General features: G+C 35.7%; 1 protein-coding gene across 13 annotated transcripts; it reads left to right on the forward strand.

Annotated features, from left to right (window-relative positions):
• Positions 1 to 433: 433 nt before the first annotated feature.
• Positions 434 to 22,418, forward strand: Rim (Rab3 interacting molecule). Of its 13 annotated transcripts, none has more exons than XM_064220879.1 (23): positions 434 to 821; positions 5,074 to 5,278; positions 6,096 to 6,594; positions 7,005 to 7,025; positions 8,406 to 8,944; positions 9,369 to 9,585; positions 9,695 to 9,856; positions 10,058 to 10,194; positions 10,519 to 10,764; positions 10,884 to 11,018; positions 11,212 to 11,370; positions 12,302 to 12,379; positions 12,472 to 12,589; positions 13,594 to 13,721; positions 13,813 to 13,924; positions 14,511 to 14,697; positions 14,983 to 16,667; positions 16,809 to 16,955; positions 17,104 to 17,248; positions 20,319 to 20,481; positions 20,903 to 21,100; positions 21,427 to 21,561; positions 22,126 to 22,418. In XM_064220879.1, exons 1-23 carry the CDS (start codon positions 712 to 714, stop codon positions 22,126 to 22,128), a joined length of 5,529 nt encoding a protein of 1,842 aa, XP_064076949.1. In that variant the 5' UTR covers positions 434 to 711; the 3' UTR covers positions 22,129 to 22,418. The 13 variants fall into 13 exon arrangements, with proteins under 13 accessions (XP_064076949.1, XP_064076950.1, XP_064076951.1 ...); XM_064220880.1 differs by having other exon boundaries at positions 13,816 to 13,924; XM_064220881.1 differs by having other exon boundaries at positions 435 to 821; positions 13,813 to 13,864.
• Positions 22,419 to 23,223: the final 805 nt, after the last annotated feature.

Consider the following 23,223-nt stretch of genomic DNA (forward strand, 5'->3'; position numbering starts at 1 on the left):
GAGCAGGTAATCAAATCAACCAACCTGTGTGCTGTCGACCATGCAATATACCACCTAATCCGTGTTGCCCTCGCTACCACAAGGGTAAAAACACCTGGAAAAAATATAAGTACCTTGCCTTATTAATATGTTTTCCACTTATTATCTTTCAAATGTATAATGTTTCTGGACACGCAATGCCATACAAGGGAGAGTGTAGAGATTATGAGTATATGCGCATACGCACGAAAAAATATCCTTGGAGAGACGGCGTACAAACTCTCTTTCACAATGACCGCGTCAACCATGTACCAGGCGAATGTGTGCCTCCGCCTCTTGACTGTGACTGAACATGAGCTTTCCACCTTGTGTACTTTTAATAAATAAATGATATTAAGCATTCGTTCAAGTTTAAAGATCGGATATGAAACAATGTTATTATTAATTAATATACGAGGAAAATATAAATAGACCCTTTGGTGTATCAACGAGGAAAAGGTGCGCACGCATTGGGATGAGAAAGGGCGTAAGTTGACGACGGCGCGCTAGGGTTGGCCTAGAGCCGACGATCAATAGCCGCGCTGACGTCAGTGTAGTGTCGCGCGCTATTGGCTCCCCCGGCATTATTAAATAAACCTCCGGAGCGAGTGGCGCGCTAAGCGACGCGCCGCGGGCACAGCACCGCAGCACGCGGCGGGCCCGCGCACCGCTCGCGGCTCGCCGCCGCCCGCCATGGACGACATGCCGGACCTTTCGCACCTCACGCCCGAGGAGCGCGCGATCATCGAAGGTGTCATAATGCGTCAGCGACAAGAGGAGCAGCGAGAACACGAGATTATGAGGTGTGCCCTTGTCTTGCGCCCCGCGGTCCGCCTCCACCTCCACTAACTCCCACCCACCCCGCTCGTTATATCTTTCTACTTACTGCACCATATGTGACAATGTTGTGAACGTGCTTCCATGTTATTTCATTACAAATAATATAATTTGGTTGTTGAAACGTTTTGTTTCTTTAATAACTCAAGTGTATTTTGGCTATAATAATATAAGCTTGATTGTTATGGAACCTGGGTATTGACGTGTATTCAGTGTCTCATCTGCGCGAACCAGCAATCGTGATTACGTATAAAAGTACGTATTCCAGGAGCGAGATTAGCACAGTAATATCTTTTATGCGTATTTTAGAATAATAGTTAAATGGAATAATAAAGTTATTGTCTAGAAAGAAAAAATAATTTATACGGTAAATATAAAAATAATATTTCTATTCAAATTAATTTATCCATCACCTAAAATAAGTTAGAATTAACAAATTTGAACAAGTCTGCATTAGTAATATAATGCAATAATTAAATTATACCGCATTCATGAACTTATTGCTTTGTGTGTTTCAGGACGCGTTAAAAATTAACAGTCTCAGAGCAAAACGCGTATTATTTTAATACTTGGTTGCATTTGTGACGATATTAAATTCAGACACGTTATTGATCTCTGTTTTACTTGGCTCGACATTTGCACGAAGTACTAGTGGTTATTGACGCTAAGTAGGCGCTTCGCTTGCGGGAGCGTGGATGCAGTAAGATATTTTAGTGACCTACTTTCTGAACTGCATAACTTTGTACTAAATTTTCTAAATGTATGTAAAAGTGAATAATAGATTGTATCGCACTATACACGATCTCGTATGCTCGTAATATTCACTTCTTTTTAACTATATATTTCTATTTGGGTAAAAAATGTTTCTGTAAGTAATTTTCGAGGCAGGGTATTAAATAAAGTATTATAATTCGGTTTTTATAATCATTATAAGACAAAAGAAACCTAAATATTCTATCTAGAGATTGCTGTTCGTCTTTTATACTCTAAAATAGAAATAAATTTCAAGCAATAACATTTAAGCAATAGTTTTGGTACTATCGGGTTTTTTAAAATAAATTTGTGTCCTGAGGAGCCTTTGTTTTTAGAATTATGTATTTTTACTTTGGATGTACAGATTTACCTTAGTTGTTTTATTTGTGTCGCATACCTTGAGTCGGTACAAATTACGCTATTGAATTTTGAAGTCATTTCAACGGAAGCGTATGTAATTACATAATCAACAACTGTTTTCGTTATGAAATACGATCCAGTATATTTGTTAAGGATATACCTATAATGATTATTTTTCTTTACTATTTATATTTTCTTTCATATTAAATTCTAGCTACGCCTGACCTGTACTAGGTTAGGCATAAGAATTACATCAAATGAAATGAAATCAAAATACTTTTTATTTAAGGGGGGCCCCTAAAAAATCCTCAATCGTTTCTTGATTAATTTAAATAGCCAATATTAATGGCTACTCGTTTCGCAACATGTATCATTCTCTGGACTTTGATTGGGTCCCCGAGGTAGTTACTTATTAAAAAAATTTGAGTCAAACAATAGGTGTATTTTTGACTAGAAGAGAATACTTCAAAACATATAATTAAAATGCAGTATAGCGGGAGTAATAATCAAATCTATATATAAATAGACAATGACAAAACAATTAATTAACCCTTTGCGATTAATTTTTTTTTCGTTTCGATGATTTTGAGAAAAAATTCATATTTAATAAGATTCCTCCAGTTTTCAACAACGGTTAGTCTTGAATTTCGACCACTGGGCTAACACTAGTATTTATAATCTGTTAATAAATTAGTTCAATGTACCTTATTTTAATTACTATTAAAAATATAAGATTATTGAAGTATGTATTTAGGACTATAAAATTAACGGTGTTTTATGTGCAATTTAATAAAATTTTGGCATTAAAATGACTACTCAAGTGAATTCAAATTAGACCATCTGCGAAGCAATTAAAATACAGTATAAATTATTTTTACACGAAAATATATGTTCTCAGATAAACTACAATTTATGAATGAAGCATACAAAATAATATTATTTATGAACACATTTTTAAATCGACGTTTTTGTACTATAAGCTTTAGTTCCCATTATAAATAGTTTTTGACTAGTTATATAGTCTTTGATTAAATACCTCATATGTGTGAAAGAGTAGTTATAAACATATACATTAAATATATAATGAATTTCTTTTGTTTGTGTTTTGTATCACATGAAAATTAAATATCGGTGTGAGACTATAACCAATCGACGCGGAATCGTCCGTAGATAGTTTGACACTATTCATTTTTTGAAATCCGGTCCTCTTTCCGTCTTTTTTCATTTAATGCTCAGCAAAGCGGGAGGTAATAGTCAGTATAGGTAAAGTCTAGTGACTGGAATTTATAAATTATAAATCTGTTAATTTTATTGGTAGGCTGACGGGAAAATGAGCTACCTGATGTATATAATGATGTATGTAATACGTACCTAATTGCCACTGTCTATGAACAGGGCCGGATCTACCATATGGCTTTTTGGGCTTATGCCCAGGGCCCCGTGGATTCAAGGGGACCCCTGCTAAGTCAAGTCAAAGTCAAAAATAGACGATAATGCGAAAGAATCTATAACTTTATTAAATTAAACAAATCGTATGGTTTGCAGCCCTGCGAGTCCTGCAATTAATCAAACCCATTCAATTAATTTAATTCGAGTCTACGTTCAGATATGTCTTAGGTGGGCCCCTAAGTAGTGTTAGCCCAGGGCCCCCTAAACTTACGATGCGGCCCTGTCCATGGACACTAGCTTCGTAAAAAAAAATCTTTACATCGTCAACGCCATCAACTTTGCCAGCAATTAAACCGGCTCTCCCCAACTGGAACACAACAATACTAATTATTGCTTTTTGGCAGAAGAATATGTGATGACTGACTGACATTTACCGAGACATGTTTGAAAAAAGCCCTATCACCAAGTCGTAGTTGTCGTGTTAAAAATGATATTAATCATAAAATTCTATTTAAGTATTTAAATACCTACCTATCTTCGTTAGTTATGAAAAGCTTAAGAGCTTGATTTCATACTATTTTCGTAAAAACTGAACAGTAAGTTTTGTTACCAGTTAAATATTGATCAATGAAATACTCAATAAAAAAATATATGTATAAATTATCTTATAAATCGCTTATTTATAAATCGCTACGTTAATAAAACGAATATTCATTTATTCGATTTAAACTTTTATTAGTTACATCCATAAAATAATTATATAAACGTTTAAAGTCGTACAGGAAAAACAGAAAGTAACCTGAAAATCACATTATAACCATGTTTCATCTTTGTTTTATGAAAATACATAAAGCTTTGTCGGATATCTATCTCATCTCTCAATAGGTACAGATTGATCTGATTAAAAAAACATATAATTTCGTTCGATTTTAATCATGAAGGTTAAATACCATTTAAAGTGCATTCGGTATATACTCGCATATAAATAAAAAATAACAAATGCCTATCTATTAATTTATCTATAATTTATGCTGTATCTATTAATAGATACAGCATAAAATATCGTCTGCTGTATTGTTTCTGTTAATGAGATATGGTAAAAAATAGATTTAAATTGATACTTTTTTAAATACATTTTTGAACAATAAAATCTAAAAAACGTAATAACTCAAAAACTAGCAATGATTCAATTTTGCACTATGCATATGGGGGTTAAAATTATCGCAAATACCCTCTTACCCCTATTACCCTAATACCTCCTAACGGGAATACGTCGAATTACCAATAAAACTATCTACATTTGCTTCTTCTATAATCCCACACTTAAAATTATTTGTTACGATTAACAAATACATACATACATATATAGTTAGGAAGAGTAAACCTCATACATATAGAGGATCTAGAGTTTATTTGTTTTTTCTTAATAAACTCGTGATATTTGGATATGAGGTTGATGTGCTTAGCTTGTTTATAAATAATCACCTGCAGCATGGTGTAATACAAGGCTGTGATAAAAAAAAAACTTAGTAAGGAAAAGTGCATTTTTTAATCAAATTTTGGTAAACACCCGCATTCTACCAAAGTGGTATATGTGGAATATCTTCCAAACCTTTTCATTAAAAGGAGAGGGCAACCTTATCAAGCAGTGGGACATTTATGAACTTTAGTTGGATTTTTAATTTACGAATCTATAAGTTACTTTATGAAACACAGACGTAAACAAGATGAAGTGGCAGTGCTCGAGCAGTCAATTCGCACGAGGAATGAAATGCAACGAGCAGCAGGCGTAGAGCTCGCGGCCACCTGTCACATTTGTTTGAAGACTAAGTTTGCCGATGGTGTCGGCCATTCCTGTCACTACTGCAGAGTTCGTTGCTGCGCGAGGTGTGGCGGAAAGGTTACTTTGCGTTCAAACAAGGTAACTATAACAATAAAGGTTTTAAAATTATAATAATATTATTATAATACAATGCCACTTTGCTTGCAATTTTTCATATGAAATTCCCTCTAGAAATTTTAGATTAATTTACACCAACACATTTTTTTTATAATTCCACTAGGAAACGTCGTATGTTTGATTAAAACAAATTTTAAAATGATTAAAAATACTTGTATAAGTATGGAAATTTGTTGCTGAATTACAGAAAAAAGGGCAGATAATGTCATTTAACTGATTACATTCACATCTGTGTGCATTCTCTATTCTCTTCAAATCCAACACAATCGGAGAGAGACATTCCGAGTTCAGTACAATCCTATAATTGTAAGCACTGCTATCTTCTAATCGGAATTTAAAATCTGCTCAGAATTTTTTGACCAAAAAATTCAATAACTGTATTTTTTTATTGGCCTCACCGATATTTTATAGTCTATAATTAACGATAGAAAAACAAATAATTTCGAATATGCATCTGGCGCAAAGATTACTTACTTATACTTTACGAATACTTAACAAAATACTTACTACGTTTATTTCATTCGCGCATTTTTTTTATTATTCGTCCGCACTTTGTTGCTAAAACTATATCAGCGCCAGTACTCAATACTAAATAATTTTTGCCCAGCTAACTTACAATGTAATTCATTATGAACATATAAAACATCAGAACACTTTTTTTAGTATCATTTTATACATATTATGTTTTTTATGTTAATGAAGCATATAATACTGGATATTACTATTTCCCTACTAGAATTAGTAGCTGCAAGGATATTCAAGGTAAATAAAATTACAGGTTATATGGGTTTGCATACTTTGTCGCAAAAAACAAGAACTTTTATCAAAAACTGGTCAATGGATACACAAAAGTGCCGGTCAAGATTCTATGCTTTGGCGCATGGAATCAGATTTGAGAGGCTTACCACCTCAAGGGGATACCTCATTGGATAAGAGACCAAAATTAGAAAGGGCCCACAGTGCCGCAGAAAAGGAAAATCAGCCTTTACAAAGATCAGGTAGTGCACTGCGTCGGCAGTACAGTCAACAGGAAGCACGGTGTTACGGGGAGCTCGAAGGACTGGCCCGGACCCATCCACATCTTGTACACCCGAGACAAAAAGCATCTTACGGTGTTGAAGACACAGGAATCCAGATGCTGCCACCTCAGGGCACACAACTGCTGCCACTGCCGCACACGCCCGGGTCGCATCCGCCGTTGCCGCCTCGTTCGTCCTCCTCGGACGATGAGGTACCGGAGTGTATCTCCGATGAGAACGACGAGTATCGCGACCGTGGTAAGTGCGCACGCTCTCCCAGCGCCACTCTATCCCACCTGTGTCGTCACAAATCCCTTCCATCCAAGCGATTTTTATTTGTCACCCACACGACAGCTACACTTTACAACACGCAAATATTTATACCGTAACTCTAGTGTATTAAGTACGTACGTTCATAAAAATTCTGATCAAAAGTTTAAAAGTATAATATCATATTATCTTTCAACATTTTGTAGCGATAAAGTTAAGGTGTTCCGTGCGAGGTATACTATTTTATTAACGGTTGTAGTTCTTAGATAGTGTCAGGTTAATTAAAAGTTCTAAACGAATAAGCCAATTTTCACAAAGAAGTCTGTTTTCTAGAGCACCTAAACTTATCCATAGGTACATATACATATTTTATGTTTACATCATGTCTGTTCATTTAGTATGTATGAGAGAAAAAATAAGTAAGTACTCTGACTAATCATTTCTCTGAGACCGTGTATAACTGATATTGTATATAAATAGTATTTTTTTCAGATATATACCTGTTATATGTACGTTTAACAATATATGTTGTTAATCATTCGTCGATATTCATATTGTAACAAGACTTGTTAAAAAAACACTTGAATGAAATAATGTTCAAAACGCCGCGAGCGTCTCGCGCGCCTCTGCTATACGCCCGGTTCCGCGCCGTGCTCCGCGCCGCGTCTTCTCGAACCTCACTTCGCCCTGAACTGTTCGCAGGTAATGCTAGAGATAGGAGCGCTCCCGAAGCTACCAGAAACCAGCGCCAAGCGATATTAGATGAAAAAATGAAAAAGTTTTTATCGGTGAGAGGGCGTATTTCGGGAAAATGATGCGTTGTAAACTAAGCTAAATATTATAGATGTTTCAGTATTGTTATTGTTCGTTTCTCGTTTTGTTGAATCTACTTCTTTGGTCGGCCAATTGTGATCGCTATTAAATTTAACTAAATTTCTATCTTTCCTAATACTTGAGTCATTATCATCATCAAAATCATCTTTCGCAGAAGTACATGATTATAATATGAAATAACATATAAATGTTGATTTTGTGTATCTAAACAGATAAATAAAATAAGATATCTTAGCATATATGAATGTACCTCTGCTTTTTATTGCTTGAACCAGTCAAAATTAACACGTTCCTTTTTATGTATATATCGTTGCGATAAATGCATCTTTTCTGGTCATGGATCTCTTTTGTTTAACCTTTTCTTTATGATATACGCCAAGATTGCTTTATCTTGAAATCATTATAAGTACTTATATGCGTGCAAACGACTACTTTATTTTTTAACAATGTTATATAGAGATGAAATAACTGATACATATTGAATTATTTTTTGTCAGGATGAGATAAATATACAATTGATCAGATTAGAAGGCAAATATAATTTCTGTGACATTTTTTTGTGGTTCAAGCAATGCATGTTTGGGCGAAAAGAAGTGTAACATACTTGGTTCAATGTAAATGTCTTAGATTTTGTTGCAATATTTTTTTGGAACGGTTGTTTATTACTTTATTAGTCTTAAATAAGTTGTCACACATTCTTTCCGCTTTTGCGTGTTCACCGCTTTACTTGCGTTTAATTTGTTTTGTGCTAATAACGTAAACGTAGGGTCGTATCGTTCTCAAGTAATCACCGTGATAAATGTCTAACAATAAAACTTCTACTCAAATTAAATTACAAATTAAACAATGAGTATCTAAATATTGAATTTATTGGTTCCGGGCGCGTACGGGCGCGCAAGTCGTTGGACGGTTAAAGAACATTGGCCCGTATCGACTAGTTGCTATTTAACCGTTGTCATTCTTAGGACAACTTGAGGCGTGTTCATCTCTTCGGAACCCACACCTGCGCAGTACCAGCGTGGCTACCAACAATTATTACAATTTCACTAATCATTCACCGGCTTCGTACATGCCGGAGGCGCGCGGAGCGTTCGATACGGCAAGAACGGCGCCGGCTGGCGGTCGTAGCTTCGACTCGGTCACAGATTGTCGGTGGCGCGCCCGTGACGATGGCGAGGGCTCGTACTTGCGACCCTACGTCACTGATGGGGGTCCGCGTCCTGATCGCGCCGTATATAAGAGTGCTTACTTGTGGGAAGACTCCTCCGATAACAGACGTTTCACGGAAAGGAGAAAAAAAACAGTCCGCTTCGACGGCCACGAAGGTGCTGCGACGTTCCCTCGTGGGGGTCGCGATGCATCTGGTGGCCCGCATGACTGGGCCTCCTTGCGCTGGGAGTCCGAGAGACAGACTAGCCAGGACTCTGCTACCAAAGACTCGGGCATCGATACGTCTAGCACTTTCACTTCCAGCGAAGACTCGAACAGGGGCGATTGCCCTAAGGTATATAATGAATATTGCACATTTCTTATACTATGGGTTGTAATTAGCTTGCTTTTAAATCGAGAAAATTATTCAAAGTTTAATTATTTAAAGCTCAATTATCGATGACTTTTTGAATTTCGGAATATTATAAATATATTTTTTTAAATACGTGCCCATAAATATTAACGGCTTGAAGTTCAAATAAACAGAAAGTTACGTAGTTTTTAACTTTTATAGTAAACAAAAACAAATGGAAAATATGAATGCGGGTAATATGGCATAGGATATTAGTGTTTGGCTGCAGCATGATTGCATTCGCAGGCATGAATCGTTTCACTAAGTGTGCACTTTCGTAATTGCGACACACTTTTAGCCAAATTTGCTGACTGTGATATAATTTTTATATGTTGACTTTATCCTAAGCGCGTTACATTTCTGACAGTTCCCACTTAACTGGCAAGTCTCCGCTGACGGAACGCGAATGATCGGCCATATGGTTTTGCGGAAGAGTTTGATGGAAGGAAGTTCCAATTACTCTTCAGCAATTCTAGGACTGAAAGTAGTTGGGGGAAAAATTCTACCAGACGGTACACGAAGTGCCGTCGTTGAAAAAGTGAAAAAAGGTTCGATTGCAGACTTGGAAGGGCAGCTAAGAATAGGTTATTAACATAAACTAATAACATTTATCTTAATTATGCACCAACATTTGTTGAATTGCTTTTATTAAAAATTGTTATTATATATCTAAAATAACGTTTAACTCTTCAGGAGATGAAGTACTACAGTGGAATGGATATGCGCTTCAAGGTCGTACAGCAGACGAAGTGGCTACAATAGTGGCCAACAGTAAACATGACTCGCATGTCGAGCTCGTAGTATCGCGGTCGTTGGCTCCCAACAGAACTGTCCAATCTTGGAGAGCGCATAAAGGTGACTTTTTTGTTCAAAGCACATTTCACCGCGAGGAAATGTTTTGATGATAAAATAATGCATTGAAAAGATATATTCTTAAGCTAATTTATTTCATTTTGATTTCATAATAACCACCTAGTTAACACACATATCACCCGAGATTCAGACTCAGAATTTCGGGATTGTATGCCAAATCATAACTTCACAATAATTATGTAGAAGTGTACACTGAAATCATGGGTGGCTGCGAGAAGCCGAGCGTCTTGGTGACTTCACCTGGCTCACCCGACATCCACTCCCGCCGCCGCTCCGCGCGACACAACCACAGTAACATCAGTGTCGCTGGTCGAATTCAGGTAATAATGGTTGAGCACGTACCACCCAGTCCTCAGTTATTCTACTGCCTAATACTAATACGTTGTTATGATAAGCTCCACTTTAAGGCGGAAGCAAAAGAGACATAACATAATGTAATATTTTTGTTCACATTAATGGTTCATATCACCTCCGTTTGTATAAAATGGAGTATAATGTTCTCAGGGTTCATATAAGTTCTGACGTGTTCTTCTTAAATTCACCATCAATTTTAAATACGTGACCAATTTTAATGTATAGTAATTCTTTTTTAATTACGACTTGTTATAAACGGGACAAAATCGAAACAATTTTGTTTTTAATAGTTAAAAGTAAACTTCGACATCCCGGCACTGCAACTGCTTGTAACGGTGCTATCAGCAACCGGTCTCAGCCCCAGGTCAGATGGTTCTCCGCGATGTCCGTATGCCAAAGTATTTCTGCTGCCCGATAAAAGCGAAAAGAGCAAACGCCGCACTAAGACCCTCGCAAATACCCTGGAACCGAGATGGAATCAGACCTTTGTATATTGTGGAATACGAATAACTGATATCAAGAAACGAACCCTTGAGGTAAGGATATAAAATAGTCTTAAAGTTGCGATTACTTAAATACAAGATTTTTCTTACTTTTGTCTCAAATATTTTCTTTGCTTAAAATATTTACATCTATAATATTTTGTTCTGATCAGGTCACTGTATGGGACTTAAATCGTTATGGCCCAAACGATTTCCTCGGTGAAGTTCTCCTTGATTTGGATAATATTATTAACCACGAACCTATCTGGCACATCTTGAAACCACACGAAGAAATAGTTGGTTATGGTGTAAGTAGATACATATGTATATACAAAGATCTTTATGAAATAAAATACCAATGTACAATAAATTTACCAAGTCGGATTCCTGTTTATATTTGTAAAATGTCAGTGCATTGAAGATTCACAATTTGAAATATATTTTTTGTCATAATATGTTTATATGAGAATTGTAAAATAAAAAAATCTTTATTCGTAATAGCGGTACCGCGACGATGACGTGGACGGAGAGCATCTGTCGCCGCCTTCCACATCGACTTCGCGTCTCTCAGACTCCGACACTCCAAGCGAGTGCGACCTTCGCAGACATCATTCACTCTCCAGCCTCGCCTCTAGCTCGAGTCCTCCGCCACCTCATGAGGTTACTTTATTGTTATTAATGACGTAAATGTCATCTCACTAAAACTTTGATGGACCAACCTGTTTTGTAAAAGAGATATAAAGCATACACCAGGCAAAATCACCGTAAGGTAATGTGTTTCTCATCGACAGTGGATACTATCCACAACCAAACCTTCGTAAGTTATAAGTCAGTGGATATTTTTGCATTTAAAGTTTTATTAAAAAATGACTTAAATAATCCTGCACATTGAATTTAAATGCATGCAAATCAAACACGTTGGCAAGTGAACGCTATAATCGCGTGGTAGACCTATTATTGTATTAAATATTTTTTTTATTTATATAGGTAGGCGGACAGGAAACTTATCCACTTGATGGTAAGTGATCACTACCGCCCATAGACACAGGCGCTGCACGAAATATTAACCATTCCCAACATCGCCAATACGTCAACAACCATTGGTCCAACATTGGTTAGAACGCGATTTTTCTGCGGCTACACTGACTCACTCAACCTTATTCGCTGGAAAACAACAATAATAAGTATTGCTGTTTGGCGGTAGAATATCTGATGTTTGAATGGGTAATGAATGGGTGACTGCATCGTCGGTCTAGTGGCTTAGAAGTCCTGATTTCAAACCTTGGGTTAGGCCATCAAAAATTATTGGGTTATTTTGTCGAGAAATTCTCAGTAGCAGACTGGAAGATATAGCACACTCGTTCTGAAAACACCCTGAAAACACAAAAACGACGACCGGCGTCCTGTGTCAGAACTCTGTACAAGTTGGATTTGATATCCAATCGGATGAAATGAGAATAGACTAAGGGAATAGATAATGCACTTAAGCTTGCCCACAAGATAAACATGCAACCACTTGTCAAACACACACACATATTATGCTCTGTGCAGTAGTGTAATAATATTATTTACACAAAATTTTGCTTTTTAGATTGAAGGAACGCGATGTAGTCGTCGGGACATGTCACCAGCGGGTCGAGTGAGAACCGCCGGCATGTCCAGAGATCGAGTGAGACTCAGTATTAGATACTTAAATTTGAGTCATGATCAAAATAATAATTTAAAATAATTGACAAAACAATCTTAATCGTGTACCCGCAGAGCGGGTGCGGCGTGCGCTCGCAGTCGGCGGCGGGCGGGCGCAGCGCGTCGCCGCGGCGCTCGCTGTCGCCGCCCGCGTCCGTGCCGCGCTACGCCGCCCACGACGCACACGCCTTACGTATGGTCACTTCAACACGGAACTGTCTACTCATATCGCTACTTCCGTTTGAATCACAGAAGTTTACCCGATATCGACTCTGTTATTTAGGAGCGTTTTTCTACTGAGACTGGAGAATGCGGTACACATTTTCACGATCTAGCCTTTTCGTTTTGAAGGCGTGCAGGTTTATATTGTAATTTTACGACCCAACTGTCCTATAATCGTTGGCTCGCAAAATTAATACAGCTATGATCAATTACGCGAATTGAGCATGATCCAAGTATAGATTTGCGTTTGTGTTTACTTAAACGCATACAATGACACGTCTTCTTCTCCTAAAGCTCAACATCGGTATGTACAAGTTAAACTTTAAATGTTCTGGTACATCGTTAAAATGTTTCTGTTTCCTTATCGTGGTCCTACAATTTCGCTGTGTATACGAATGCCACTCATAATGCGACGTATAGCGGAGGTGTTCGGCCACGGTAGACCGCGGGCCCGGACCCCGCACGGAACACATCGTCGCGACTTGCACGTATCGCGATCATCACCACTTTACTGCCACTTACTGTTCTACCTTCCTTCATTTTTGTTTCACGCATCTTCCGCCCTCGTCCTGTACCTAAGAGCACGCTAACCACTCGAATTATGATACGTTGTAATCATGATTCCTCATGAATGCAACTTTTATTTTCGTCAATCTCGCAGTGTTTATGATTGCATGCCATTCTACTTACTACCTTAATTCTCTTTCAAAGCCAACTTCGTAAGTTATTTTTCAACTTATATACTTATTCGGTGTTTTACTTCGATTAAAATCTTATATTATTTGTCATTGGTCATAACTATAACTAAAGAAATAACTTATAATAAAGCAATTTGCAATACTTTCCAATAATTTCCTTAAAAAAATCATCGATAAACAATAGTAGAAACAGATGTTTACTTTAGTCCGGGTCGATATTGAAACAGTCAAAGTTGCTGCTACTAAAAGGTGGAAAGCAGCTTACGTTACTTTGCAGTGTGTGAGGAGCGGGGCGACACCAGGCTACCGACGCATGCGTACGCGCCGCGATTCCAATCCCGCTCCGCCACCGCCACTCCCACCACTAGCCCCAAGAAGCGACAGCTGCCGCAAATACCACACCAGGTATACTGCACCAGAAAAATCATTGCGATCACATCGTTTCAGAGTTGCTTTTGGTAGTTATAGACAAATGTAACTATTATTTTATGTGCAGCAGAGTGGGCAGAGGGCGATGCGCGCGCAAGTGTCTGCGGATCTTGAAGAACGTAAGTGGATCGCCCCGCACCACATTGGCGCCACACTTACCTACCGCAGCACGCCACAAGGTCAATACATCCATACCTTCACTTGCTATTCCGTCGTCATCTGCAATCTTCTGGCGTTATTCGAAAACGCAGCGGCTTATTCATGCCGAAAAAATCCTATGAATGTCGATTCAAATCATCGTATCACTTGTTATAAAATAAAAATATATATTTTCAACATTCAAAAAAGGAAAAATGTAGGCGTTAGCACTTTAAAAAGGATCCATCCAAATTTAAAGTTGTGTTCAAAATTTGGAGGAAATGCTGAAATTAAAACATTGACTACACATATACTAACATGTTTTCACATAGTATGCTCGACATATATCTACATAATACAAAATACAAATAATATAATACCGATGAAATCGCTAACCACATAGACGACATAGCTCATTTAAGTAACATGTAAATTGTAGAGAATTATCTTAAATTCTTAAATGGTCGTAGCGAGGTCATATACTTAATTGGCGATATAGTTACACCACACACATATTACTCCATTACTATAGACATACAAACAGTTTGCGGTTGCTGAAGACGGTCTGTCTATCTGGTTCGTCCCACGAACTGTGGATAGTATAACAAATGCAGTAAAATTATATAGGCTGGGAGAGACACTATGCAGGGTTATCTGACTCTGAGCTTGCGGCGCGAGGCGGCGGCTGGGCGCCTCGGCGTCGCCTCTCGCCGGACGCGACCGCCGCCGATTCAGACCTCGAGTCTGTCGCCTCCGTCACCTCTAGTGCTTTCAGTACGCAATCTGAACGACCTCGTCCCACAAGGATGTTAAGGTGACATTATATTGAATAGTTTTCTACTATTAATTCATGATATACATTTTCTCTAACTTTTGAACTTATTGAAATTATTAATTCGAGCAGAACTTCAGATATCACAAAAATATAATCGATTTTACAATATACTATATTCGGCCTCTCCCACCTACATGTGACCAAAAATACATAAACCAAAAACATCTTATTTTGCTTTTCGTTTAGTTTAAAAAATAATAATATTGAAACAAATTATCTTGCATGAAAAAAATATTTATTATTGGTTGCTTCCATGCTTTACAGCCGGACGCAAACGCTTCCCACTTATAGCACATCCTCCTTTTGTGATAGTTCTCCATCCGCCCTTGAGTATCATTATGATCAGTCGGCGGTCGGGATATCTGACGGTACTCGACATTTTTTGCAATACAGTTTTATTGCACCATCGGAAAAATCGCACCGTGTGCGTCCCAACCGCCGTCAACGTCGCACCTTAGCACGCAGTCGTTCTGCCGGTGCCTGTCCTAAAAGCTTAACTGAATTAAGTAATAGGTACAATGAAAATCTTGAACTAAATAGTTATTATGATGAAACAAAACACAATAAATCACTTTATTGTAATACCGATAAACTTCATATACCTTGTAAAATACGAGTACAGAAAAATCCTATTAAAAGAAAATTTCAAAAACAGCCTCTTTACTATCAAAATATAAACAATGTGAATGAAAACGATCTATACCATAGATATGATGAACTAAACAGACTCCAAAACAAAATATTAAACACAGATAATATAAAAAAACTACACACAAGAACATTGCCCGACGTCACTTTTTTTGAAGATGCAAACGAAACCAATACAGGCGACTTAAGCCGCGATACTCATTTAACAAATAAAGATGAATACAATCACCATTATCACGGTTACGCAAGTGATGATAGCATACCGGAAACTACAATACACATTAGTGTCGAAAAACAAAATAGCTTAGACATAGAACCTTATAACATACATCGGGATGTAACTTTAAGTCCTAAAGTTTTGGATTTGCACAATAATTCTCATTCTTGCCCTTTAATTAGAGATATCGATAAGAATACTTTTGTATCGTTAGATCTAAGAACAAATTGTAAGGATCAAATTGACTTCTCAGAATATAATGCAGCGAGTGATGAATTTGGGTATATGGAAAAATACAAAATACCTAGTAAAATCATTAGAAGTCATTCAGACTCAATCGTTTCAACTAGAAGTTCTCCTTCTAACTCAAAACCTGTAACACCAGATGAATGTAGTACAATTTTTAAGAAAATGTACCCATCCAATGTATATAACCAAGCACCTGAAAGTATGCATGTTAAGGATTATAAAATAACGAGTAATTATAATAAAAATGTAAGCAATATCAAAACACCATCCTATAATATAAAAAATCATCAAACTCCAAAGTCCTTACCTAACCAGCGTAGTATAGATAACTCATTAAACAACCCCTTGTATATCGAAGAGAATGCTTACACCCCGGCTTTTCCTAAAGCTGAAACCTACCATCTAATCCCAGATTATAGTAAAATGGCTAATTCTTTATCTGTTGGTCTTTCTCCCACGAACCTCGGCTCGCCCTGTGGTCTGCTTACATCCGACGCCCCACACTTATCACCCGATGACACTCATCACAAAACTACCGAAGCGACGACATACCTTCCTGGGGATGGTGACTCTACTATTGCTGAACAAACCCGAATGCCGCGACACGTGGAGCATAATTCAAAACGAACTAACGAAAAATCTTCAATGGAAACCACAAACAAAAATTCTGAAATCAACTCGAATACCACTAACTTGGAATGCAGTAATGATTACGGAGGACGTGAGAATGGACGTAATCATAGCCAACAACAGCCCCTCGAGAGACGCGAGTCAAGGCGAGGACAATTCACCAGAAGTCTTAGCAATGCTGATGTTCCTCCTGATGAAAAAGCAGGTAAATTTTTAATTTACATTAATTTTTCAGTTATATCATTTGTACTCTTAAATTATAAGGTTTTGAAAATTATAAATTAATGAAATACACTTTGATATATTATTATGAAAATAATAATTCCCATAAAACATACATCTCAAGACGGCAGTCTCAGTGACACCGCTCTCGGCGGAACCAGTGAAATAGAACCTGCCAACGATGACGTTCTACTTAAAGCTGAACCAAGAGATTACTTCGGTCCGGGTATGGGGAAGAAAAGCAACTCGACCTCGCAGCTATCAGCCACAGGTAAACTATAGTAGAAGCTTTATTAGGAACCGTTGATGTCGAAAACGCATCCTACATAAATAACTTATATTTAATATTTTAGGATTAAATATTGTATTAAAAAAACTGGTAAAAATGCTATATTTAAGTGATGTGGATTGATCGACAGGAAGGAAAAGAAGGTTAGGTTTCGGTAAACGTGGGAAAAATTCGTTCACGGTTCAACGCAGCGAAGAAGTGGTACCCGGGGAAATGAGGGGGGGTACCGGCGTCTCACGAGCTTCCTCAGCCTCAAGCGAGAACGACGACGGCAGGTTCGCGGCGCTCATACCCGTCACATTGACACAATAGTGCGGGTTCTGAGGCGGTAGATCTTATGCGACGCGTTATATTCAATTTGTTCAATCATCCGATTTAGGCAGCCAGTTAGGACAACCTGTGTCTACGTTTAATGTATAATGTGTAATATAACACAGCATGCACCGAACATCCACTTCGATAGATGTATCTGTAATGTTGCTTTGCAGCGTCGGCTATGTAGAGCTTTTACTGGTAAATGTATTGGCCTATAAACGAGCGAGTATGTTTTAAAAATATAAAAGATAATTTCAATGCTCTGCTATAAACGTTTACATTTTTAAATAAAAAAAAACATACATTGTCGCGTAAAGTTTGTTTAATCAACATTGTCTCAAATGCTAAATCATTTACTACATGGTTTGGAAACTAGGTTAAATTTGTATAAAAAAAAACTAAAAAAAACATTGTATTATAATTTTGAAGAAAATTTGTTTCGCTATGATGGATAGAACTATTAAGTTCTATCCATTTGCAAAAAAAAATATATATATGTTAATATTGCTAATGATAACTCCGTTCGTGATATCGTATATACTAAACACCAATATAAAGCAGAAACCACAAAACATGTAATTAAGCAGTGGAGCAAACACATCAAGAAAGCCGTTCGAAAAGTATCGATCGATCCGGGGCAGACAATGTTGATTGACAATTAGAATGTACAATACAATCTCAATGAAATTGAATATGATTAAATATAGAGATAATTATATTTCAGGAATAATTAACTTAAGATATAAATGTATATACAAAATGTTTTTGTAAAGTAAATGTAATTGGCATAAATATATTACGGTATTGAATGTGTTGCGTGTCCGCGACGGACGCATTTGTCGCGTAGAGGGCGGGAAAGGCGCGCGTCGCAAGCGCTCCGGGGCCGCTACTACCTCCTTCCAGCGCTCGCACGAGGTGTACTCCGACAGCCTCGCCTCCATATCTAGCTCGGAAGGATCCTCGTAAGTCGCTCGCTCGCCTCGTCCTTCGCAGCTCCAAATCTCTGTGTGCATCGATGTTACTCGCGTCTTCTCCTCTAATCCCTCTTTACGCCTTCGTCTTGTAAGCATGATGCCATTTTGTATTGGTGTTTTTTACTTCACTATATTCCGTTCAGCGCACACGCGTCTTTTCACGTTTAGGCAACGCACCCACTCGGAACTAAAAGGTATATCAAACGGTGGTCTTGACAGTATTCATCAATAAAATTAAATTTTCAGAAGTATTGCAGGTGTTATGGCGCTTTACTGTAAACGCTGCACGAATGTTGATGGTAATTAAATGTTGCCTGAAAGCCTAACGATGTTTGCACATTACTGTTCTGGATCGTTTGTCTTCCATTTTATCTATTGTACACTAATTTTAATTTTCATTCATGCATGCATCACGATATTATTAATCACGTAATTTTACGAAACTTATTAACTTTATTCCATTGAAATACTCATAGTGAAGGATAAATTGTAACGTTCAATATTTGAATTAATAACGAACATAATTATCACATTATCTTAATACAAACATATATGTTTTTTCAACATAGCAGATGTTTAAAATATCTATTAGGTATAGGTAATAAATGGATTAAGTAAATCTATATAAATACAGGTGTGTCATAAGTTTCCTACAAAACTTAGCCGAAGCAATCAAGTGTACCCAGAATAATTTCCTGGATACGAAAATGTTACTATACGTACTTGCCGAGTTTAAAATGTTACGATCTGAGTCGTATTTTAGTTAATTGTTTTAAAATCATAAATAAAACCTAAAGGTCTTTTACGTTGAGATTTTTAAAACATTTCATTTAATTAAAGCAGCTGCAACGCTTTGTGAGTCATTGTTGTACACTATAAGGTTAAAACAATCGTTGAGTGTTTTACTTCTTAAATTTTCAACGTAAAGCTAAAACATAAAGAGCTTTTTTAAACTTATAATAACAGAGAAAATATGTTTCTTATTTATAACGTAACCTAAATTCCTTAAAAACCTAAAAATATATGTATACATATTATGTTAGAGAGGTATATTTTATCAGATAATAACTGCGACCATGCTTATCTCCTCGTAGTCAGCAATATGTATCAAGGACTGCTTAGGTTGAAGATCTATAATACTGATAAAAATTGCGATCTCTACAAAAATTAAAAAGTAATTATGATCATGAGAGGTTTGCTACGCAACTTTTACGTTACTCAAGTTCGATCGATTCGTAGTTTATGATTTTGGATAGACAGCGTTGCGGTGTTCAGTGTTTTGTAGTTAAAATATATTAGCTAGGTTTTTTCGTATTTAATAGGCATATATTCATTGTACATGAATACTTGCAATATATTATTATATTAAAGTATATAAATAAAGAAAATGTAAATTGAATTTGAATGTTAATGTGTAATTAATGTAATCTCCAAACCCAGCTACTAGAATAGATAATTAGATATATAGATAATCTGACACTATCCTTATATAATATTATTATACCCGCTCTAAAGTTTCGACTTCTAGACATAGTTATTATTCTTTACTGTAACCCAATGATAAGTAATTATTGCATACACCCGTTCCCAATAAAATGTAAAGCCATTCGTTGCATCTAAAGACTACCGCCCTTTTCTTCACTATTGTATCAATGTTGTTTTTTTTTAAGTCTTATTTGTTACTTACTATGTACCAATTCCGGTATTAGCAAAAATCCGAGTTTTGTTTACGTTTCAATTAATGTCTATAGAGATGAATAAGATATAGATTTTTTTTTCAATATTTTATTATAAAACAAAACTTGGTTTTATTTCTTTAATTTTATTCAATTAAAACCAATGCTTAAAATTTCAAACTGATATAAAAGTATATTTTTGTCTTTCCTAAGAATACTTAAAAATATTCTACGTGATTCTTTAACAGTTTAAGGTAAGTAAAATGAAATCTAATGAAATAAATGTATCTCTTTTGCACTAAAAAAATTACAAATTTACACATTAATTATATTAACTCATAAATAATTTGGTATCTTAACGGTTAAATATCAACAAACAGATTTTCCCCTGGAATGCGAGGTTCGGGATCTTCTGATGGCGGTGGCTTATCGGACTTTATAGACGGATTGGGTCCGGGTCAATTGGTCGGAAGGCAACTTCTTGGCGCGCCAACATTAGGCGATGTACAGCTCTCCATGTGCTACCAAAAAGGATTTCTGGAGGTAACGTTTATGTTCTATTTAAAATAACTTTATCTTTATCATAGCATATCATCTTTAGCATCATAGTGATAAATTATTTTTTATTACATAAAAAGTCAAAAGATAATTACAAAATCCTTTATTGTTAGAATATTACTCACATCCACAACAAAATTATATGTGCCGTAGTTTATAATGTAACTTAATTGTGGATTAGTCACGTCACGATATTATTAGGCTATTACCTACCATTCACACAGATAAAAATATAGTTTTATTAATTATATAAGTTCGAACAGATACAATGGCTAAGTAATTTTTATAACATCTATAGCATTCTCTATCTCATTAAATGTTTATAATTTAAAGATTTCCATCTAATGACTTAATCATTGATCATATCACTTCAACAAATTGTAGTGTCATAATTTAATTCACAAAGGTGGAGGTAATTCGTGCGAGAGGGCTGCAAGCAAAGCAAGGAAGTCGAACTCTGCCCGCTCCGTACGTAAAGGTCTACGTAGTGAGCGGCAAACGCTGTCTCGCTAAGGCAAAGACCGTTACAGCACGACGCACTCTCGATCCACTCTATCAACAAACACTCACCTTTAGGGAAAACTATAAGGGATGTGTTTTGCAAGTAAGTAACTTTTTAAATTGCTTCTACTCTTAAAGTGCATTCCGAATAACCAAAAGGCATATTTTTATAACTATAACAGTATGGTGCCGAGCCAGCCAGCCAGCCGTGCCAATAGATAGAAACTTTACCAAGGGTTGCGGATTTAAGTCCGACCAACCTTTTTTTTAAGTTAATTTTTCTGTTAACCTTCGAACTGTATTATATTTTTTTAAATAAAGAAATATACACATGTTCAGGTCCATTTAAATTGAAATAAATTATTAAAGTTTGATTTTATAAAAGTTAATATTAATAGAAAAATAATAATTTCCTTTGCTTATACCCAGGTAACGGTATGGGGCGATTACGGTCGTTTAGAGGGAAAAAAAGTTTTCATGGGCGTGGCGCAGATTATGCTAGAAGACCTCAATCTCTCCAACATCGTCATCGGATGGTACAAACTATTCGGAACAACGTCACTGGTAATGTATATTTAATAAAATTATTACTATAATGATTTACAAAATTCAAATTAATATATATTGATCTACATGCATTCTGTAATCACAGTAAAAAAATGTTTACAATATCTTATAAAGACAAATCTAAATTAATTAATTGTAAACTCTTTATTATTTTTAGTATAAAACATTATCGCACAAAAATATTAATTATTTGTTATGTTTTTAATAAATTAGTTTATTGTGTTATATCCTGCTGTGCATATTTATAATCATCTAATCTTTTCACGTAAATGTACAATGAAATATTTTTATCGAAAAATAATAAAGCCGACTTCAAAAATTTGCCTAAATGTACGCTTTAAATAAAAACTTATTTAATGTATAAAATAGATATGGGAACACCTTGCATTTAAACAAAAAAAACTTTAGAGTATTTTATCGGTTCGTAAATAAAACAGTTCTATCTGAACATACATAAATTGCAAGAATTTAGGAGCCATTTTTTGAAGTTGGTAGGAAATAATATTGCATGTTACTTTTGTATTATTTGCACATTTAATTCGGACATTTACTTGTTTTCAGTAACCAAAGTGCAGCAGTGGCTAGTGTGTTCGACGAACTTATATCAATACAATAAATATTAACTTTGTCCAAAAATACATTTAGTGATACTGCTTTAATATCATAATAAACTGCAAAATATCTTGAACATAGGTAATTTTCTATAAAACGAAAGTTGTATGTAAATTATTTGTATTATTATTTTCTTTTGGAATGCCTACCGGAGTTTTGAATAGATAGCATTTTATAGCAAGAAAATAAAATGTATAGTGTACTCGATAATATGTAATTAAGTATTAAAAGCCAAATGCTAAGTATTTTTTTTATTTTCCCAACATAACTTCCTTGTGTGAACATGATAACTAAATGCAATACACACATAATAAATCATATTTTATTTAGCGTTACATAGTTATAATGTTTTAATTTTAAAGATAAAAACTACTACTACTACAACTAACAGAAATTAAGTATTGTGATAATTCAAGACTACTTTTGTGAATGTTATATAGATTTATTGGTATTTATAATTAGGCTTTCTTCATAATATCTATACGAACTACATAATAACGTCTATGTACGAGAAAATCTATTGAAAACGAGAGGCATAGAAATTATACATATACTAAAAAAAAATATACATAAATAGTAATCCAACATTTAATGTTTCCATGTATCATGGAAAATGGGTGGCCGAACATTATAATACGATTAAGTAAATATTAAAAATGGGAAATACCTACTTATCTCAATGGTTCTCAATCCGTTATCTGCGAAAACACCGTTGCTTTTATTTAACAGTAACATTGAATCGAAGTTAGCTGCAAACAGTAACCGGTGTGTTTTATTATGAAATATAATTAAACGATTTTATATTTAAATGATCAATTTTTAACGTCGCTGTTAATTCGTTCTTAAACACTACAAAGTTATAATACGAGTTGATCTAATCTTAATTAGAGAAAGTAAACTGACTATAAACTTATTGTAATGGCGATAAAACTAATCATCAGTATCATAACTTCCTACCAATAACATCCTTGAATTAAAAATGACACCCCTAGTCTCCTTATGATGTAAAAGTGTATTAATTTAACGTGAAAGGTAATATGATGATGT

Source organism: Vanessa tameamea, chromosome 5 (genome assembly GCF_037043105.1).
Source record: "Vanessa tameamea isolate UH-Manoa-2023 chromosome 5, ilVanTame1 primary haplotype, whole genome shotgun sequence".
In the NCBI taxonomy this organism is placed as follows: domain Eukaryota; kingdom Metazoa; phylum Arthropoda; class Insecta; order Lepidoptera; family Nymphalidae; genus Vanessa; species Vanessa tameamea.